The sequence below is a fragment of the Grampus griseus genome, assembly GCF_964374135.1.
Source record: "Grampus griseus genome assembly, chromosome: 16".
NCBI lineage: Eukaryota > Metazoa > Chordata > Mammalia > Artiodactyla > Delphinidae > Grampus > Grampus griseus.
In genome coordinates, this window is record NC_139010.1 from 77,117,837 (window position 1) to 77,135,447 (window position 17,611).

General features: G+C 51.2%; 1 protein-coding gene across 11 annotated transcripts in view; it reads left to right on the plus strand.

Moving 5' to 3' along the window:
* TACC2 (transforming acidic coiled-coil containing protein 2) overlaps positions 1-8,683 on the plus strand; it is a 205,148-nt gene extending 196,465 nt beyond the window's left edge. For all 11 annotated transcript variants that reach the window (XM_082673176.1, XM_082673182.1, XM_082673184.1 and 8 more), the window contains 4 exons: positions 4,081-4,241; positions 4,460-4,566; positions 4,959-5,079; positions 8,135-8,683. In XM_082673176.1, coding sequence (XP_082529302.1) covers positions 4,081-4,241; positions 4,460-4,566; positions 4,959-5,079; positions 8,135-8,200 — 455 coding nt within the window. In that variant the 3' untranslated portion in view covers positions 8,201-8,683. The remainder of the gene's footprint in view (positions 1-4,080; positions 4,242-4,459; positions 4,567-4,958; positions 5,080-8,134) is intronic.
* The last annotated feature ends 8,928 nt before the right edge of the window (positions 8,684-17,611 follow it).

A 17,611-nucleotide genomic window follows, 5' to 3' on the forward strand; every position in this document is an offset into this window, starting at 1 on the left:
GGAGACCTGGCGTGTTTGGCCTGAGAGCCCCTCTCTTCAAGAGCTGTGAAATTTTCCCTCAGCGTTTTCCTGTTTTGGGGGTGTTTAAGCACTCTGCGGGTGGCTCTGCGAGACCCCCTCCCCAGCGTCCCTGGCTGGAAGCAGTGCTGTCACTTGGGGTGGCGCCTCATGGTGTGTCTGTTCCTCATCGCCCCCTCCCCATCCTCACTTCCTGTCCCGTTCATCACCCACCTTCCCAGAGCTGTTCTCATCCGAGAGGTGGCATGTCTGTGGGTGTCATCCATCAGTCACTTGCAGGTCGCCGATTAGGGCCACTGTCAGTTTCAGGGTCCTTGTGTCCTTGCCGAGGATGGTGTGGGGCTGCGGCATGGCTGGAGCTCACTGTAGCTCTGGGCGGGACCTGCCTTCTTTTGAGGCAGGAAACACACCCATATGTCTCATCTGGATCCCGTATTTTTCTTCTCATTTCCGCTCACCCACCCACCATTCCTCATGGAAAGGGAAACTCAGGCCCAGAGAGCTTGCCGTTCAGGGCCCAGAGTGAATGTAATAGCATTTTGAAGTTAAAACCAGCTTCTACCCAACTTCCACTAGCCTTGACTCCAGCCTGGCTCCCTGACCTCTGTTTAACCTTCACACATGCTCCATGTTGGTGTGACATCTGTCTTGTCATCACAGTCCGTTCTCACCATATGTTACTAAAGAGAATATGTTTCATTAAGTTCAAATATTGACTATTGAGAATTCAGAACAAAAAGGGATTTCTGTGCTTTCTGCATTCCAGGTTGTTGCGATTGATTTTTTTTTTCCTGCTTTCCTAACAACTGCCCTGATTATCTGTTTTGCTTCCATTTTCCGTTGCTTCTTGCCCTTTGCTTGCAAAACAAACAGGCAAGCCTGGTAAGTAAATGCTTTTTCACCTAATTTGACACCCGCCCACTGCAACCCTTATTTGTTTGTTTGTTTTTCTATTTTTGTTACTTTTGCTTTTGTGTTTTGTCTGCATTCCCCACATGGTTTAATAGTGTTTCCGCCTGAAAAAGCCAGAACATCTCCAGGGCCGTTGTTTTATTGTTGTGTCTATAGAACATCTTGGGTCTTGAGCTGATTTCCTGCTTTGAAGCACCTAGCAGCATTTGTAAGTTACAAAAAAAAAAAAAAGATGTGTGAAGCATTCTCTCCTCCTCCAGCATTCTCTCCTCCTCCCTCTCTCCCCGGGAACAGGGAAATTCTATTTTTACAAGGGTTATGGGGGGAGGAAAGGAAGCTGAGGCGGCCTAATCTCAGATCCAGGAAATCAGATGGACTCCGTTTGATAAATGGCTCCTTTACCAAGCCAAGTGAAATGTATACATGGCGTAGAACCAGCCCAGAATGTGCATCGTACAGCTTGCCGAGAACTAAGGAAGCAGCTAAAATTCAAAGAATAAAAACAAGCATTTGGTTACTGGTGGAACTTTGTAACGCCCTTTCTTTTAGGAGTCTAGACGTAGCAAACAGATTGCTGGCGGTTCTGTTCTTGCCATATGTTAAAAAGCTCCCCCTTCGTGGGTCACTGGGACTTGACATCATACCAGCTGGGGGGAGGCAATGATGCTGCTGATAACGGGTCACTGATGCTGGCTTCTTACTATGTGTTGAGGGCTTTATATTTAATCTTCTCCCAAATGCCATAAGAGAAATACTGGGATCCCCTGTTTCAGGTGTGGAGGACAGAGCTGAAAACCTCTGCCCAAGGTCACACAGCTGGGAAGTCTCAGAGCCAGGTCTGGAATGTGGACTCTCAGACTCTGGCTCCTGGGTCTTCACCTCTGCCCTGGTAGCAGGATCTCTGAGAGGCAGGGTATGAGGACCTCAGGCATCTTCCGGGCCTGTGGTTCTCCAAACGTGGTCCCGGGACCAGCTGCCTCAGCATCGCTGGGGACCTTGTCACAGATGCAGATCCTCGGCCCCACCCCAGACTGACTGAATCGGACCCTGCTGGGTGGGCACAGCCATCTGTGTGTGAGAAGCCCCTCATTTTGGAAATGAGGCCCTGGGACCTCGAGGGAGGACTTACGAGCAAGCTTATGGTCAGGGCTGGAGCCGAAACCAGAATGTGGTCCCCTGTTCCGTGCTCTTCCCTCCTCCCCCACCCGAGAACATGCCTGACGTCAGGATACAGAAAGATGCCCGTCTATCGGGAATCTAAGGGAAAAGAACCCAAAGCAACATCTCCCCACTTTTTTTTTTTTTTTTTTTTTGCGGTACGCGGGCCTCTCACTGCTGTGGCCTCTCCCGTTGCGGAGCACAGGCTCCGGACGCGCAGGCTCAGCGGCCATGGCTCACGGGCCCAGCCGCTCCGCGGCATGTGGGATCCTCCCGGACGGGGGCACGAACCCGTGTCCCCTGCATCGGCAGGCGGACTCTCAACCGCTGCGCCACCAGGGAAGCGCCCTCTCCCCACTTTTAAGGGAGCTACATCCTTCCAGGTCCATCCCTAAGGGGCTCATGTGGAGATGCAGTTATGAGCACAGCCTTGGGTTTGGATCTGGATCTGCTGCGTCCTCAGTGAACAAGTGACTCGACTTCTCCTGTCGGAGGGATACTAGAAATCTGCCGCAAGGCTGTGCTCATTCATTCACTGCCCAGCTGCACGGCGTGTATTGAGGTGCTGTGAGTCCGGCACTGTCCTAGTTCTGGGACAGAGCAGTGGACAGAACAGACTCAGGACCCTGCTCCCAGGGAGTGTGCCTTCTACACACACACACGTGCACACCCATACGTCTGATTTCACGATACGGAGTGGCCACCACTGGGCCCCTCAGAGGAGGCGTTTCCCAAACGGGCTCAGGGACGGTGCCTCTGAACGAGGTGGGAAGCTCCAGGCTGGCGTTCCCAGCAGAGACGCAGCAGTGCTGAGAGCAGAGCATGTGGGCAGGGGTTTGGATTTTATTCCAGGGCAGAGGGAAGCCCCTGGGGTGGGGTGACCTGGTTTGGACTTCCTGAAAGTGGCTTAGGAGCATTGAATCAAGATAACAGTTGGTCCGGTGCCCGACATGTGCAAGAGCTCGGTACACTGGCCGCTGCTCTTACCATGGCTGTGTCATCATTTACAGCTGCTGTCCATCCTGCGGCCCAGGCACCCCTCCCAGCTGACCTGGGGCCAAGGAAGGACAGGAGCTCGGAGTGGGGCTTCCCCTCACCCCCGCCACTCTCTGCTGTCAGCAAAGTTCCAGACGGTTCAGAGCAAGTGGTTCCTTGCCCACCCAGACCAATGATGGATTGGCATACAAAGCATAGAGAGCGCTGTGCGGTCGAGGGGCTTTTCTATAGAGTGGCCAGAGAAAGCCGTTCCCATCAATATGAGGGATTTTCACGGGGTTCCAGGCATATTCGCCTGCAGTGGCCCACCAAGCAGTCCATTTCACCAGGATCAGCCACTCTGAACTGGGCCAGAATTTAATTCTTTTGTGCATAACTGGGAAACTCACTTTGACAGAAATAGCTCCCTTTTCCTGGGAGTTAAGATACTTGCTGTATCAAAGGAAATGTCCATTTTTGTGTGGAGTAGAATTTCAGGGCCATGATTATGTGGGCTTTGGGTTCATGGGATGTTTTAAGGACGAGGAAACCGTTTTTCTTAAAACGGTTAATAATAACACTTAAGCTTAAGCTTAATAATAACACTTAAGAAGGGAGATTCCCTCCCTCACAGCTCAATCTACGGCACCTTTTAATCCGGACCAACACAAAATTCAGTAGCAACGTTCTCTTTCTTACCTTATGGATCGGTCTGTGTGCTGTGGACAATCACATAGAATCACCAGGGTCTCCAGGGTTGCATTGATCAGGTTAAAGAATGCTGGCTCGTTTCCATCCCATCTAATGTTGCCCAGGCCCAGGTCTGGGATGCTGCGCCCGTGGGTTTTGTTCCTTTAGAGCTGGATGGGTTCGGGGGAGTGGGTCTGTCTCAACCAAAAGCCAAGGTCTGAGATTGCTCGCTAGTCAGGCTGAGTTGCATCTGAGGACTCAGCCAGCCCCAGAGACCAGGTCCAGAACCCATGGGCCCCATCATTTTGTTCCCGTGTCTCCTGCCAGAGGATGAACAGAGGGAGAAGTCAGTTTCCCACCAGACGGTCCAGCAGCTGGTCCTGGAGAAGGAGCAGGCCCTGGCCGACCTGAACTCGGTGGAGAAATCTCTGGCCGATCTCTTCAGGAGATACGAGAAGATGAAGGAGGTCCTGGAGGGCTTCCGCAAGGTGTGTTGAGGTTCGCGGGCAGAGCGAGAGGGACGCGTGGGACGGAGGAGGTGGGGCGGGCTGGGAGGATTGTGGGCCGCTCGGGAAGGCCGTCCCTGCAGGCCGGGGTGCTCGGACTTGGCTGTCCGGGGTTACACGCGCGTCCCAGGGCGCTTGGGGTTCCCAGCCCTCCTCGGCATTTCTTCTGTGGCCTCGACCCCTGTCCTCTGTCGAGTCAGAATGAAGAGGTGCTGAAGAAATGTGCGCAGGAGTACCTGTCCCGAGTAAAGAAGGAAGAGCAGAGGTACCAGGCGCTGAAGGTCCACGCGGAGGAGAAGCTGGACAGGTGATGCCCCCACCCCGGGTCTGCTCCCAAGGGCCCCCCAGCAGCCCCGGCCGAGGCAGGCTGGGAGCTCCTGGCACCCCTGCCGTCGGCTTGGGCAGGGTGGTTATTGTAGCTGTGCTTTTCAATACAGTTCAGGATGAGAGTGCACTCTCCATTCGCATCCATCTTGATAAATAAGGGATGCGTGTTGTAATTTCCGGGGTACCCCCTGGAAGTACCTCGGCATCACGAGCGTGGGGGTTCTCATGGGCTCCTGTGCTCCAGCCCCCATTAGAAAGAGCTGGAGCCAGGTGATGGGGTTCCCCCTACCCAGATTTGGGAGAAGGAAAGCGGGAGGCATCTGCGAGGAAGGGTGGTCATTTCTGAACCCCATCCCCGCGCCGTTCTTGCAGGGCCAACGCTGAGATCGCCCAGGTCCGGGGCAAGGCCCAGCAGGAACAGGCTGCGTACCAGGCAAGCCTGCGGAAGGAGCAGCTTCGAGTGGACGCTCTGGAAAGAACGCTGGAGCAGAAGGTAACAGGCCCAGGCGGGCCGGGCTGGCCAGACACTGAGACACACAGAGGCTAGGCTTCCCTGTGCCCGTGGCAGCTCCAGGACAGCCCGCATGTCAGGCACTCCCGGGACAAGTTCATGCTTCATGAGCATGGCCTCGCTCTCCCTCTGGAAGATCCAGGTTACCGCAGCCCTGAGGCTGGCCTCTTTTCTGCCTTTCTGGGAATTGCCATTTTTCATTCCTTTTCAGCATTCATTCGTCAGATATTTGCTCAGCACTTGCAGTGTGCCAGGCATAGTACTTTAATCCCTGCATCCAGCGAGTTTACCAGTAAGTGGATGGTACCCACCAGGCAGCCCCCTGCTGCAGAACATGGGCAGCGTCAGGGTCAAAAGGGCCCCCAGGTGTCCTCTCATTTTCGCGGATGGTGGGATCCTCCTGAGGTCCCTCAGCCTGTCCCCAGATTTCCCGATTTCCAGTCAAGTGCTTGGACCACCTTAAACACCGTCTCCCTGGGTGTCCAGATGAGAAGCCCCTTCCACCCAGGGGTGCTGTGAATCTGATTCTGAGTGAGTGTGCGCCAGGCAGGCTTCCTCCCTGGGTGTGTTTGCAGACATGCACCCCCATTCTGGTTGATTTACTGAGCCTTAGGATTCCCCAGGATGGGGTCATCTGAGGGCCCAGTGGCCGGGGGCAGCAGCACTTCACATGCATTGGGGTCCTGATGGGCGTTGGTGAGGACACTTTATAGGCAGGTAGCAGCAGGAGCCCAGGGTGTCTCCCAAATGGCCTCTGCTCCCCTAGAAGCACCCATCCAGGTTCCAGCACGGCTGGCTGGGGTCCCCAGGGGTTCTGGGCCAAGCAGTGCTAACCTCTGCAGTGGGCAGGTACCACCTCCCACATCACCTGCATGGTGTCAGGGAGAGATTCAGGTCCCTGCCCCTCCCTGCCATCCATCCTGACCCTTGGCAGGCCTGACCCTTCACCTCGGTTTCTAGGTTTGTAATGTCGGAGGACTGAACCAGTAGATCTTGAAGGTTTGAGATTGTTCCCTCTTGTTTCCATCAGGGTACGATGGTGTTTAAATTGCATCCTGATATTAGCTAAATCAATAGAGCTAAAACCAGGGTCAGGAGAGGTGCTTTTCAAGGCACCCGGCCTGTTCAGATGGTTACGGTCGCAAAGTGGAGGTGATTGATGCTAGGTTTTCTGGCAAGCTAAAAACAAGGAGAAAGCCAGTTGGATTTGCATTGTTTTGGATAACAGAAAAAATACAAATGTATCTGCAGACATAGTTTTGTCTTAAACTAAGACTCAGGAAGAAGGGGTTAAGCACATGAGTTCTTCGCTAAATGGCTCTAAGTGATATGGAGACGGTGGTCTCTGTTTTCAAGAGATCCAGAAGCATGATTTCCCCCCAGGGCAGCTCTCAGGTGACGGCGTTGGGCAGTTCACCCAGTCGGGACTTGATAAAGCGAGCTGGGACTTTTGCCCAGTGCGCTGAGCTCCTCGATGGGGCAGTTTCCTGGGCGGTGGGCTGATGGTGCCAGGACAGAGCTTGGAGAACCTCCAAGAACTGATAGCTAGTGGGTCTGCTAGTACCTCTCAGCATGCCTAATGCATAAAATAGCCAAGCTGTATAGGAGCCAGGCCGACCTGAATTTGCATTCCAGGTTTGCTACATCTGACCAACTGTGTGACCTTACGCACAGTGCTTAACCTCTCTGAGCCTCAGTTTCCTCACTGAAAAGTGGGGGGATAATAATGGCTACCTTTAAGGGACTGCAGTGAGCACAGAGTGCGACCACAGGGCCTAGGCTGGGTTTGCATGGTGCCCGGCATGTGGTAAGTGCTCCAATAAGATGAAAAATCACTGTTAGCAGCCCCAGCAGTGGCAGTAGTGGCGATAATAGTAATTTCAGGATTAGTGGCTGGTCCTGCAGCCCATGCAGAGCCCCATCTTCCAACCGGCATTTCAGTGCCTCAGGGAGCCGAAAACTCTAGACGGGCCAGGGCCGAGGCCAAGGGGATGTTCCAGGTGGGGCTCTCTCCCGGCGGGGCTGGTGGCAGGGCTGCAGCCAGGACCGAACCTCTCCCCTGCTAAGGAGGGCTGATTCCTCCCAGGCACCGGCTCAGTGATGAGTGGCACCTGGAGCCCAGCTGGGACACAGGGCATGTGGCTCCGGGCTGGAAGGTGTCTTAGGCCCCAGGGTTTCTGGGGAAGGGCCTCAGTACAGCCTCAGGGCACAGGCTTGTGATTGACTCGCCTTCCATGGGGACCTCGAGGAAAAGCTGGCTGCACAATGTTCTGGGGATACTGGAAAGATCTTGCCCCCTTGGAGAGGCCCCTTCAGGATTGGCTGCTGAGCCAGATGAGCATCAGGCCCAACATTTAGTGCATCTGAGAGCAGAGCCGCTGCTGTCCAGATGGAGGCATCACCCCGTTGATCCCCGTCCCTGGAGAATGGACAGTGTTGTCGGATCACTGGTGCGAGATGACACGTAGTTGACTCCTCTTGACGGGGCTTCCGAGGACGGGCAAGGTGTGACTTGAGGAGCCCCTGAAGACGTCTTGCATCTGCCCTCACCTCTCTCCTCGGGCCCTGTATCCACAGCACCTCCTTACCTGGCATCCTCTGAATAATGCTAGGGATCCCATCCAGGTAGAATTGCTTATCCCCTCTGGTGGCATTTCTCAAAAAAAGCCACCATCCTTCTGTGCCCACATCCATGGAGACAAATAAATGGAAGAGAACCAATACTAGTTAAGCCTTTACTATGTGCTGTGCAGGGAACTTTATATTTCTTACCTCATTTAATTCTGAGAGAGACAGATGTTATTAACTACACATTTGAGATAAGGAAAATTGAGGCTCAGAGAGGTTGTGTAACTTGCCCAGGGTCACACAGCTACAGCTGGGATGTAGATTGTTTGGCTCCAGGTCATTTCTTTTGCTGCTTTGGATAAATTCAGGGGGACCAGGTGGCCCAAAGGACCCCTTCCTCTTAAAAAGCCCAGTGACCATTCTGATTGACTTGATTTCAAACAACCTCTTTTTTTGTCTTCATTTGCAGAATAAAGAGATAGAAGAACTCACCAAGATTTGTGATGAACTGATTGCCAAAATGGGGAAAAGCTAACTTTGAACCAAATGTTTGGACTTTGACCACTGCGTGCAATATGGCCGTCGGCACACTGCTGTCCCTCTGGTTATGTGGACAGGTTCTGTTTTCACTTTTTCGTATGCACTACTGTATTTTCTTTCTAAATAAAGTTGATTTGATTATATGCAGTACTAAGGACACTATCAGAATTTCTTGCTATTGGTTTGCATTTTCCTAGTATAATTCATAGCAAGTTGACCTCAGAGTTCCTGTATCAGGGAGATTGTCTGATTCTCTAATAAAAGACAAATCGCTGACCTTGGCCTTGCCCTTTGTACATGAGTTTCCAGGGTGAGCGGCTTTTGGATTTAATATGATCATGTACAGCTTGCAAAGGGACTCTTGCCTTAAGGAGTGTAAACTTGATCTGCATTTGCTGATTTGTTTAAAAAAAAAAAGAAAATGCATGTTTCAAATAAAATTCTCTATTGTAAATAAATTTTTTTCTTTGGATCTTGGCAATAAGTGTGGCTGTGATTTATTTTCTGGGAAAGGTTGGGTCTTTTCTCACCTTTGTTAAATCATATCAGATTTGGCCTTTCACTCTTCTCTGTCTGGGCTCATTTTTTTGTCCACAGATTTAAATAACATTTCCTTTGTTTATCGTGGCTGTGTTTGTAAGATGAAGCAATTGAGAAATATTGACTTGCTACTTAAATAATTGAGTATGTTAAATTAACTTAAATTCTGTTTTTACAAATTCTCTTGGACTTTAGGGGGGCAAAATCTACTTCCCTTTATTGGCTCAAAGAGGTAGCAGGCTGTCACTCTTCCTGTTCATTCCTTTAGTCTGTGCAGATCAACCCTGAAATGTCCATTCCTCTCCAAAGGAATAGGAAACGGTGGCTATTCAGGTAATTAAGCCACTTTGGAGGTTAGGGATATGTCTGCCTTAGATTCCCTAACTGCTCCTAACTTTCCCAGGGACCCCAGCTTGAAGGGTGGGTGTATAAGGGCAGTGAAGGGGTAGGGGAGGTGTCCCAGTTTCCCAGGATGGCCGTAACAAACCACCACAAACTTCGCAGCTTAAACAACAGAAATTTACCCCCTCGTAGTTCTGGAGGCCAGAAGTCCAAAATCAAAGTGTAGGTGGGGTTTGTTCCCTCTGGAGGCTCTGAGAGTCTGTTCCATGCCTCCTGCGGCACCTGGCCGTGGCCGGCAATCCTTGATGTTCCCTGGCTTGTAGCTGCATCATGCCAATCTCTGTCTCCGTCTTCACGTGCGCTTCTCTTCTGTCTCACATCTGCCTCTCCGTTCTCTTATAAGGACACCGCTCTTTGACTTTAGGGCTCATGCTGTATCCAGGATGAGCTCATCTCAAGATTCTCAATTACAACTGCAAATACCCTATTTCCAAATAAGGTCACATTCACAGGTAGTGGGATGTGGATGTATCTTTTGGGGAGGACACCTGTGGTGTGGGGTATTGGCTTGGAAAGCAGCCCCCAGTGCCTGATGGCCCTGGGCTTGAATGCCCCTCTCCTGCCCAGCCACAGTGGCTAAGGGATGCTCCCCTCCCACAGGCCCACCCCACCCCTAGCAGGGCAGGCCCTGTGCAGCCTCAGCTGGGTGGCAACGGGGTGGGGTGGGAGAGTCTCTTCTATAACGTACAAGGTAGGTGAAGCTCAGCTGTACCACGCAGGAGAGAGAGACACAGCCTGCCTTTCTGGGAGAAAATACCTGCCTCGCGTCCCGCTGTCACCCTCACTGGACACTGGGCAGGGACCCTAACCAGGGCAGGGCTGTGCCTCCTGCCACTGCCCAGCAACCTCTGCTTGGTCCAGCCTCTGGGTACACCTCCCAGGGCTCAGCCGCGGCCCCCTGCCCCCCATGCTCGCTCATCCAGACCAAACCCCCCTTCCACCCCGCCCCCAGATTCTGACCTCAGTTACCTTCTCATTCCTATCGCTCGAAAGCTTTAACATTTTTTATTAAGTAAAACATTTCCATCGCTAAAAATCTAGAAGTGCAGGTAAGAAAAAACCCTCATAATCTCCAAACCAAGAGATGCTATTAATGTTTTTTAAAATTAATTTATTTATTTTTGGCTGCATTGGGTCTTTGTTGCTGCGCGCGGCCTTTCTCTAGTTGTGGTGAGCGGGGGCTACTCTTCGTTGCGGTGTGCGGGCCTCCTGTGGCGGTGGCTTCTCCTGTTGTGGAGCACGGGCTCTAGGCGCACGGGCTTCAGTAGTTGTGGCACGCCGGCTCAGTAGTTGAGGCTCGCGGGCTGTAGAGCGCAGGCCCAGTAGTTGTGGCGCACGGGCTTAGTTGCTCTGTAGCATGTGGCATCTTCCCAGACCAGGGCTTGAACCCGTGTCCCCTGCATTGGCAGGTGGATTCTTAACCACTGCACCGCCAGGGAAGCCCTATTAATGTTCTTATGCTTATATTTCTATGCCTTTTTCCCTCAGTGTATGAAAGACTTATTTTTATGAAAGTGGATTATTTGGAGTTATGTGGTGTCACACCGACACAGCCATCTGCAGGGCCCCTGCATAACGTTTTGTAAACCTTTTTTTCACCTAATACTATAATGTGGCTATCACGCTATGGTAACTCTTATATAAATAAATATCGCTGTTTGTCATCATTTTGAATGGCTCCATGTCTTCCATGGAACCAAAATGTACTTAACCAACTGCCCACTGATGGACATTTATATCGTGTCCAGTGTTTTGCTATCATTATGCACGCAGCTGCAGTGACTTTCTTTATGCACATATGTTTATGAATGTGAGTCTTTCCTTAGGTTAAATTCCTAAAGTGGATAACCTGGGTGAATGCTGTCACTGTCTTCCAGCCAAAGGCCGCCATGAACACAACAGTGGTTGAACAAGTCGGGTTTATTGCTAGTTGCAGTGAGGAAGGATGCCCGCCAGGGGGAGCTGTGGGGCATCTCAGTAAGTGGGTCTTAGGAGGCCTGTAGATACACAGCATAGGATTTGGACTTGGGTGAGGTGAGTCTGGGGAAGGCTTACGGAAGCAGGGCTTTGCTCCGTTTTGGAGGTGACAGGCCCAGAGTGAGGGATGCCTGGCTCCCTGAGCAGCTCCTTTCACGTAATCCTTGCTCAGCAAAGCCTCTGTGCTTTCCAGGACATTCCACGTGAAAAATTGAGCGGGACAGGCAGTGTTCCGATGGGGGCGGGGGTGGAGATTGCGCATGCGCAGGCCATGTGGACAGGAGGAAGGATGTTTACACGTGAGCACCCGCGGGGTCTCCATTGGGGTCAGTGCTCTCTAGCTCTTTTTTTTTTTTTTTTTGTGGTACGCGGGCCTCTCACTGCTGCGGCCTCTCCCGTTGCGGAGCACAGGCTCCGGACGCGCAGGCGCAGCGGCCATGGCTCACGGGCCCAGCCGCTCCGCGGCATGTGGGATCTTCCCGGACCGAGGCACGAACCCGCGTTCCCTGCATCGGCAGGCGGACTCTCAACCACTGCGCCACCAGGTAAGCCCCTCTCTAGCTCATTTTATCCTTGAAATATTCTGGTGAATGGGAACTTTTTTTTTTTTTTTTTTTTTTGCCGTACGTGGGCCTCTCACTGTTGTGGCCTCTCCCGTTGCGGAGCACAGGCCCTGGACGCGCAGGCTTAGCGGCCATGGCTCACAGGCCCAGCCGCTCCGCGGCCTGTGGGATCTTCCCGGACCGGGGCACGAACCCACGTCCCCTGCATTGGCAGGCGGACTCTCAACCAGTGCGCCACCAGGGAAGCCCGGGAACTATTTTCTATTTCCATTTTACAAGAGGGAAACAGAGGCTCAGAGAGGTTAACCCCAGGGACTTGGCTGAATCACTCAGCCAGGAGATTGGATCCTGGTTTCTTCAGTGACTGCAAGATCCTTTGCTTTCCCCAGGCTAACAGATTCCTTCCCAAGGAGGTCGGAGCAGAAAGTGGTGGGGAGAGAAGGCACAGGGGAGGGAATGCGCTCTGCTGCCTGCCGTGGTCCTCAGGTCCATTCTTTAATTCATCTGATTGGTGTCTCTGCCTTGAGTCTGGGCTGGCTTCACTATTGTTTTTACGGAGTATGAAAACCCTGCTCTTTGTTCAATGGATGGGAAGGGTGATGGGGCTGCCCCAGGTGTGCTCTGTTAGGCTGTCGTGAGCGGCTTTGCTCTTCCTGGCCTTTGTGTGTTTCCCTCAGCAGTCGGTGGACCCGTGGCACCTCCCCAGGCTGGTGGCCAGGCTTCTGGGTTCCCTGGAACAGCAATGGCAGAATCTGGAGAATTCACACGTTTTTCTTTTGAGCTTTTTAGGAGCTGGGAAAAGCAAGCTGGAGATCAAAAGTGGTAGGACTAGACAAAACCCCGACTCCTCAGCCCCTCCGAGCCCCGGGGGATCTGTTCCCTGCTCACCTTCTGGCCTCCTGTCCCAGGTTCCCACCCTGTCGTGCAGACTGCGTGGGCATTCTTCACTGCAGCCCAGCATATGCTGTTCCCTCCACCTGGGACACCCACCCCTGGCCCATCATCGTATCTCTCAGCTAATTCATACCCCCTTGGCGCTCATCCTTGATATCACTTCCTACAGAGAACTCTCCCTGAAGCCCCAGGACTGGGTCGGTGTTTTAAAATGTAGGTTTTATTATAATTCGGGTAGGATAAGGCCAACAGATGAGGAGACAATTGCCACAGAAAACATAGTTTGCTACTCACAGTTCCCAAGGGGAGGGGAGCAGGGCCACGTGGGGAAGCACTGTAGGGTTCAGCAGGAGCCAGAGGGAGAAGGGGGAAAATGTGGGCAAGAGCCTTTGTTGTGGTTCCCAAGGGAAGGAACAGGTGAGACAGGGTGAGCAGGCTTAGGATTGGCTAGTTGGAAGGCCACCAGGAAAGGGCTTTAGGGAAGCATGATGGGAGCCATTTCTATTTATTTGTATTTGCTGTCTTTGACTTTGGCCAATAGCTCAGCTCCCAAGATTTGTGGGGAGATATGTGGATAGAGGGCTTTGGGGTAGGCTGAAGGCCCGGGATCCCCGAGCTCAGACTCTGTAGGAAGTGATGGATCCAGCCAAGGCCAGGGGTTCTGCTTACTGACAGAGAAGAGTGTGCTACCCTGGGATGCTTCCCTAGAGTGGACACTAGAGGGCGCCCAAGGGCCTGCCTTCTGTGCCCCAGAAAGTGGTACCCGAGGGCATCCTGGGATGTGGCCCATAATGGAGCGAGTGGAATTGCCAGATGGTCCAGGACAACGTGTTTCAAACTTTTTAATTGAAATCTTATGTGGGGTCCTACATTCCAGGGACAGGGGCTGGGAAAATTTGGAGTGGATGGAAGGGAGCCACAAAGAGGGAGTGAATCTGCCCATTTGTACACAGACTTCTGCTGAGATGGGACCATGACCCACACAGAAGCAGATACACGCACATGCGCGCGCGCGCACACACACACACACACACACACACACACACACAGTGCTCATCCATGTGCAAAGACAGAGTGGTGGGTAGGGACTGATAGATCCAGTTATCCAAGTTGAGACATTTGTTGAGCAGGTCCCAGGGGCTGCGTTTGCTATTGGGCTCTGGGGGCACACAGGGATGGGTAAGCCGCCATTGGACACGTCACAGTAGCCAACTACCCTGCAAAGCAGAATGTGGGTGTCAGGAGGATCACAGGTCCGAGAGTGAGGAGGGAGGTACATTTGGGGGTGCCTCCTTTTTATCAAGGGTTTTACAGATTCGACAACACAATTACCCGTAGGCAGAGTAGCTACTTTCCTGTTTTATTTATAATTTACTTGACTCAGGAGAGGCTGCGCCTGAAGGCCCTCAGGTCTTAACAAGCTGCACCGACTCCAGGCTCCTTTTACAGTAGCTGGCGTTTCTGTGAGCCCTGGGGTGGGGTCCAAGACTTCAGTGGACGAGGTCCCACCTCCCTACCTCACAGGCTTCGCAGACCAAGGCACTGAGGACACTGCAAGATCCCACCTTAGCCCGTGTTATGAAGGGTCTCGGCCTTGTCCCCAACTTGTAGACAGTTATCAGTTCCCGGAGAGAGCAGATTAAAAATCATCTACCAACAAAATAAGTCATCAGGCATAGCTTTCAATAATAAAAAATGCTCCAATTTTTATTTAAACAATTTTGTCTAAACATTTCTGGATACTAGATCTAGAAAAGGAGCTCCCCAGAATGCCAAAGCTGGGAGGGATCTGAGAACCTTCTAGTCCAATCTTATTTTACAGATGAGGACTGAGGATTTAGGGGTTGGTTCCCACTGAGGCCCTTTTAGAGACTCTAGTTACCCCAGGCGCTGTAAGGAAGCATGGCGCTACATGGAAACAGGAATGACACTGTTTCCCTAAGGAGGGAAGTGGAGGAGGACATGCGTGGCACCGCAGTTGGTCTCTGTAAGACTCTATCCCTCCCGCAGCCCCCAGCCTGTGCTGAGACTGAGCCTGGAACAGGGAGTGCTCGGAACCTTCCCTGATGTTGCCATGGTGCCCACAAAGACCCGAGGAAACCAAAGGTGAGCTCCCCTGCCGTAGCACCTTGCCCACAGGAAGAAAAAGGTGAGCCCCACGTGTCATGAGCGCTCTGAGGATTCAGGCTCAGAAGGCGAATGGCTCTCAGCTCTCCTGTAATTCAGAGACCGATGTAATGAGAGTGCCTTCGTTCCACTAGCTCCCCCTGTAAGCACACCTGCGGTGGGCAAGGGGGCTTCAAAGTAGTAAGTATGGCTGGTACTTTCATCCACGTTAGAGACACAGAGGGCATCCGTAGGGCACTGCTTGGACTTGATTCCATATGGTCAGTTGGCAGAGAGGGGCTTCGGGAGTTCTGGGCTGGGAGGCAGGAGGGGTCTGGGAGCTGAGGTACCATCTTAAGTAACTCATGCCAATCAGAGTGACCCAGGAACCAACCCTCAAAACCCTTTAAAGGACATTTTGCCTGGTGTGATGAAAAAAGGAAAAATAACATGTCCAGGCCATTGAGATAGCCCTGGATTTCATGATCAGCTAAAAAGGCTCTGGGATACCAAGCCGGAGCTTGGGTACCTCAGTGCAAACCCCAGCCTCCCCCTCTTAAGCCGATGCTGAGTTCTGCTTAGGTATGGGGAAACTTCTGTCTGGCTGTGGTTCATTCTGTGCTGACCAGGCTTGCTTGAGAATGTAACTCTAACCTCAAAGTGGCTCCACTGAGGGTTCAGGAGTTTATAGTAAGGACTGTGGAAGCTGGTGAAAGATTTGACATTGCGGACTTGAAGGTCTTTCTGACGCCTGCGTGGAAAATGGATCAAAGAAGCATATATGTGTTACCTGGGGGTAGGAAAAACCTCCTTATGCAAGATGGAAACCCAGCCATAAAGGAAACACATCAATTTGATATCCAGTTTTTAAGTTAGGGATAGTCAAAGGATAGATATGTACATATACATACAGAGAGATATACGTATAGGCATACATATGTAATTAACATATTTTCCATACCTAATTAAATACTTTGTATAATATTCACAAAGTGAAAAGACAAGTGATACACTGGAGAAAATTTCTGCAATATGTAAGGTAGACAAAAGATTAACGTCTGTAGTATACAGAGAGCTTCGAGAAATGCTAAGGAAACTATATCAATCCAGTGGCAAAATGAGGAAAGCCTATGATTAGGCACTTCTCAGGAATAAAAAGTTATAAGGCTGATACATATATAAACGAATCTTAATAGTGGCCAGGGAAGCTCAAATTAAAATAACAATCTGAAACTATCACCCACCAGGTTGGCAAAAATAAATATTGATAATACCGAGTACTGGAGATGGTGTGGGGGGAAAAGCACTTACAAATTGGATGGGAATGCAAATTACTATAACTTTTGGGAAAGTGAGTTGGCATCATCAATTAAAGATACCTGTCTTCTTTAGCATAATCCCACTTTGAAGGATCTGTTTCTTAGAAGTAAAAGCAATAACGCACAAAGATATATATAGATATAGAAAGATAGATGATAGATAGATAGATGGATAGAGATATAGTTAACAGCTATAGATATAAATACCTGTGTTTAAAAACATATATATATGGTTTCCCTGGTGGCTCAGTGGTTAAGGAGCTGCCTACCAATGCAGGGGACACGGGTTCAACCCCTGGTCCGGGAGGATCCCACATGCCGCAGAGCAGCTAAGCCCGCGAGCCACAACTACTGAGCCCACGTGCCTAGGGCCCGTGCTCCACAACAAGAGAAGACAACGCAACGAGAAGCTCGCGCACCGCAATGAAGAGTAGCCCCCGCTCACCGCAACTAGAGAAAGCCCGCGTGCAGCAACGAAGACCCAATGCAGCCAAAAATAAATAAATAAAAATATATATATATATACATATACACACATACGTATATGTATGTATGTTTATTGCAGCATTGTTTTTGGGAGTAAAAACACAGGAAACAAACTGAATGATCATCAACAGGTGAATAGTCTAATAAATTATGATATATCCACAGTATGAAATATTATGTGGCTCTTGTTAAATTTTTCTTTACTTGTCTTTGTATTAGCTCGCTTGTTGCAATGAACCTGTGTCACTTTGGCAATGTGAGAAATCTAAGGTAATTAAAAGGAAAAGAAAAGCCTGTCTGCCCAGGTGGGATAGAAGTTCCACGAGGCGGAGATCCTGTCCACTTTGCTCACTGCCGTATCCCAAAAACAATGCTTTCCTTGCATATGGCAGCTGCACAGAATATACTTGTTAAATGGACAAGTGAGCCCCTTCTCAGCACCACGGCTATAGTGCAGGTGAAATGCTATCTGGGGAGTGATGCACAGAGTCAGGTGGGGTGCTTGGTCACCAGGTGACCTAGTTCCTGCTGGTTTTGCCTGCTCGGCCACTACGCTTCTCCCCAGGCTTGTTCTGGGGAACCACCCAGTCCCCACTGCAGTCTCGTTGGGAGAGTTAATCAAGCTGTCTGCCCGCCTGAGACCTAAGCCAAGCCAGTTGTGTTCTTTTGCTGAGAATTTCAGTGGAGGAGGACCGCCCAAGACTGACTGGGGCGGGTGGGTGGGGGGGTGAGACAGGGAACTGCTAGAGGCAGCCTAGACGCAGCGTCTGACAGAGGTGGACACTGGTGCTTGCACCGTATCCCTGGAGCTGCTTCCTGGCCGTCCCCAAAAAGAGTCTCCGTTTTCCCTTTGATTCTGAGTTCCCTCTTTCCCTTACCATCCTTTCAACAAATCCCAACCTCCCTTAACCCCCAGATTTTTTTTTTGCCATATCATTAACAGAGTTACTTTCTGTTGCTTGCAACCAAACTACCCTAAAAATGATCAGAGACAGCTGGGAAGTTCTGCCACTCAGCCCCTTTCATGTCCCTCAAAACTAAGGTGAGATGAGTCCACTGTGCTCCACGACAGCCCTGGTCGACACTAGCTGTCTAGGCCTAATTATTAGTATCACCCCT